This window comes from Alexandromys fortis, unplaced genomic scaffold (assembly GCF_014885135.2).
Source record: "Alexandromys fortis isolate MF-2015 unplaced genomic scaffold, M_Fortis_MF-2015_v1.1 scaffold_188, whole genome shotgun sequence".
NCBI classification, from domain to species: domain Eukaryota; kingdom Metazoa; phylum Chordata; class Mammalia; order Rodentia; family Cricetidae; genus Alexandromys; species Alexandromys fortis.
The window spans coordinates 792,283-796,451 of record NW_026068159.1 but is presented as its reverse complement, the minus strand read 5'-3'; the positions used below and the strand labels follow the sequence as shown (position 1 = coordinate 796,451).

General features: G+C 36.2%; 1 protein-coding gene across 1 annotated transcript; it reads left to right on the top strand.

Moving 5' to 3' along the window:
• The first annotated feature begins 213 nt into the window (after positions 1-213).
• Positions 214-3,333, top strand: LOC126491750 (SH3 domain-binding glutamic acid-rich-like protein 3). The gene is made up of 3 exons (XM_050127572.1): positions 214-414; positions 2,675-2,842; positions 3,199-3,333. Exons 1-3 carry the CDS (start codon positions 367-369, stop codon positions 3,286-3,288), a joined length of 306 nt encoding a protein of 101 aa, XP_049983529.1. The 5' UTR covers positions 214-366; the 3' UTR covers positions 3,289-3,333.
• Positions 3,334-4,169: the final 836 nt, after the last annotated feature.

Below are 4,169 nucleotides of genomic sequence, written 5' to 3'. Positions count from 1 at the left end.
GGGAAGACCTAGCAGCACTGTAGGCTGAATTTGTTTGCCCTGTTCCACCCCAGCACTTGGCAGATGGGCTGAGAGGTGTTAGCCAGTGTGTCACTCTAGGGAGCACAGCCTCCTCTCCCCTCCCTTCAGGGCAGGTGGGCGGAGCTTTCTGCCCTCTGGTCACTAGGCACCAGCTTTCCTCAGAATGGGCACCAGCCTGCATCACAAGGGGCATTTGCTCCTTAGCCAATCCTGAGTGCAGGCCCTTAGCAACCTTCACAAAGAAAGCAAAGCTCAGCCGGGCTCCGGTGTTCAGTCTTCAGGAAGCCAGTCCCCAGTAAAGTGTTAGACCTGATACTTTTGAAGAGTAACAGCAGACTGGAAACCATGAGTAACATTAAAATTTATTATGCCAGCGTGTCAGGATCTAGGGAGGTGAGTGGGAAGGGCCTCAGCTGGAGGGAGGAAACTGGAGGGGATTAGAGCGAAACTGTGTAGTCGGACTTCCAGATTTTGCTTAGACGATCATAGCCTTTCTGCCTTTTGAAGTTTGATTTTATTTTACTGTGTTGCATGAATGTGGACCATGTAAGGACTTACCAGAAGGGTGCTTAGTTCTCTTATTCAAGTTGTCGCTAAGAATTGACTGATGTTGCAAGTTTCTGGTATCTTGAACTCAACTACCTTAAAGAATCCAATCATTTTGTCAATACTTCAAATGTACAAGAATTAGTAAACTCCATTTAGGATGGAAAAGAAAAAAGATGGCAGTTAGTGTAGAGCCAAAATTCCCAGAGAAAACCAAGCAACCCATAAAGAGGCCAATTGTTTATTTCTAAGAAGTCAATGTATTTGTATAGGTCACAAATTAAAGATTAGATGAATTATTTTATAGAACAGCACTTCCCAATAGAAACATAATGAAAGCCACTTATGAAACTTGAAATTCATTAGTAGTCACCTAAAAAAAAAGAGTGAGATGAATTTTAGTATATTTAACACAGAATATTCAAACTGTCATTGCCAAATGCAATCTTTCTGAATATTGGCATGTTACATGTTCTTTCATCGTATTGTCTTCAAATTCAGCAAGCACTGTGCTCAAATAAATACTGAAGAATTAAAATTTTGCCCTTAAATTTATCACTTTTCCAACAACAAAGAAATAGTTGCCAAGCATTCATTATGTCCTTGCTGCATGCCATACCCTCTATCTGAAGGGAGGAATAAGATTTTATCTCAGCCTAGGAAAAGTAGACTGCTGTTATATGAAGCCTGATCAAGGATGTTAGCGTTTTTACACAAAAATGAAAAGTTTAAAAACTTTTAAAGAAAGTTGAGATATTTCACTAGTTTTCAAAGAACAACAAACAGCATGTGTCTTATATGCTATTGGGTATCCCAGTCTGTAAAAGTCAATGATTTCAAGTAAGAACCACAAAGAATGCAATACACTAAACTGCTGATCTCCGACACTCAAACTATTGCATAACCATCATCCGGCAGGGATGCTAGAATGGATTGTTCCTGGTACTACCCTCAGCATTGCTAATACTGTAGATTTGAGGTGGAAGTGATGCTGATGCTGCCAGACTGTGAGTCATGCACAGGATATCACTGTTCTATGCAACCATTCTCTTAATGGGTTCATCTGGGAAGACTGAGAAAAACACTATGACGATGGCTTAAGTCTCATACAACAGATTTTGCAATTTAAAGAAGTAATAAGAAAGTGAAAACACCGAATTTAGGAGTTTTAGAAATTTTTCTGCTGTGCTTCGGATACAGACAAGCGTTTTTGAAGTGTGACTGAGTTACACCTTTGAACATCAAACAAAAACCTTACTGACGTTAACTTTTACAGAAATCCCACTTCAATAAGTTGGGGTTGGGGCTTGTCCAATAGTTTTCACATTCTGGTATCAGAAATAGTGTTTGACAAAATTACTCAAGATACCACATGAAAACACAAAAACCTCGACTTTGCCTAATATTTATGTTGTGGTTATTCAGTTTTGGGTTATAAAGTAAGTTTAGGAAAACAACTAGCAGCTGCAATTTTACTTTAGCCAGAAAGGAAACAGAAAGAAAAATCTGACAAACATTGTTAGTATAGGGTACAAATTTTGGCAATTCAATCACACACCACAAATTAGCCATTTTTGTCCTTTCACTTTTTTTAGAGCTTAGCTTCATGAGGGAGGTAATTTTTCACTCAATTTTCTGATTTAATTCCTGATTATTGTTTTCCCTATTTGATATATAGACATGTAAACACACAGGTTGTTGGTTTTCAAAGCAAGATCTTAAGAAGTGATCCAAGCTGGCCTATAAATTGATCACTATTATCATCTTTTTTTAATTTTTAGTATGTATTGATTGTACAAATATATATATATGAGTTTTCTTATATTGTCACACATTTTTTTAAAAAAAATCTGTGGTTCTGTTCAGTTTCACATTGTGCAATATGTGTGTGTGGTGTAACCTAATAGATAGGACCAATATGTTATATATTATATACATTATATATATATACATGATCTAACAACAAAATTGACTGTTTTTGTACCCAAACTTGCCACCAACAATAGCTGTAACTCTTTCATAACATAATGGATAAGCAAAACAACAAAACATAAAAGGTATTAGAGCAAATCAATGAAGAACTTTCTATCTCTTTTTTACTATTTAGGTAAAACAGAAGCAAAATGAAGTTATGAGGATTTTTGATTCTTACAACATTAAGTATGAGTTAATTGATATAACTGTCAGTCCTCAAGCACTGGAAGAAATGCGGACTAAGACTGGCTCTCCTAATGCTGTACCACCTCAGATATTCAATGGCCAAGAATATTGTGGAGTAAGAATGAATACTTGTTTATTTGGTTATATTTCATAACTTAAAGTCATATATGTGGGTAAATGTCAATGTATGAGGTATGAAAGTCAGGTTTACTTATCTACAGAATAACTTAATTGTGTTTCTAACAACAAGACAATATTTAATAATAAAAAGATTGTCACTTTTTGGTGAGGGATAATTAGGTATGTTTTTATCACTCTTTATGGTGTCCAGTAATTGATATTCTCGGGAAATGATCTATCTTTCTTAGCAGAAGTTTGCGAAAGTCTGGGCATAATAATTAGCAGGCAACACTTGAATTTAATTTGTAATTAAGAATGATCACAACTGATTAACTACAATTTCATTTCTAGGATTTTGATACTTTCCACTATGCCAAGGAGAACAAGGAGATTCTGAAGTTCCTGAAGATGGAAAAAATGGAGAAAAATGACAAATTTTGATGCCACTGCTTCCTCTCAACTGTAAAACAACTGCTCCATTAAAACAGCCACGGAAACTAATGGGCTCCTACTCTTTCAATGTGTCATTAATATGATTTTTAAACTGCACATTTTAAAGATTTGCTTGTATTGCCCCCACCTCTCAGTGTGTGTATGATGTGTACCCAAACACACACACACACACACACACACACACACACACACGTCTATAGAAACCAGAGGTGTCAGATTTCCTATTGGTTACACGCAGCTGGGAACTGGCCTAGCAACCATTCTTAACTGCTAAGCCATCTCTTCAGCTACAGCTGAGAACACTTTACAGAGAAGGAAATGGACTAGCCTCCATAAACATGAAACTTTATTTTTTAAATGATTGTCACTATATTTAATATAGGTTTGCATACCAAATAATGGTCATGTTTCATAAAATTAAAGACAAAGGTACTGTGTCTCATCCTATATTCTCATGCAAAAGAAACACAAAAGAAAGAGTAACTGCCTTTCTCAACATTCTCAGGTGATTTTTCCTACATGAAAATCAGGGCCCAATACTTGAAAATAATTTCAGATCACCTCTTACCTGCTATATAATACAAAATAGCGGACTTCCTCCAATCTGTTCCTCTACTCGTTTCTTTTTGTTGACAAGCAAATTTATCCAGCTCAACTCTATTTCAGAAACCATGGAGTTAGCTCTATATGAAATGAACTACCAAGCCCGAGATGAGTTGGTCTTAACATCTCAGTTAGCCTCTGCTCCTTCAGCTGCTGCCTGTCTCCAGAGCTTCGTTGTTTTAATGCGCACCCTTGGGACTATATCTCAACTTCTTTTTTTTTTTAATTTTTTTTTATTTTTTTTAATTTTATTTTATTGAGAATAA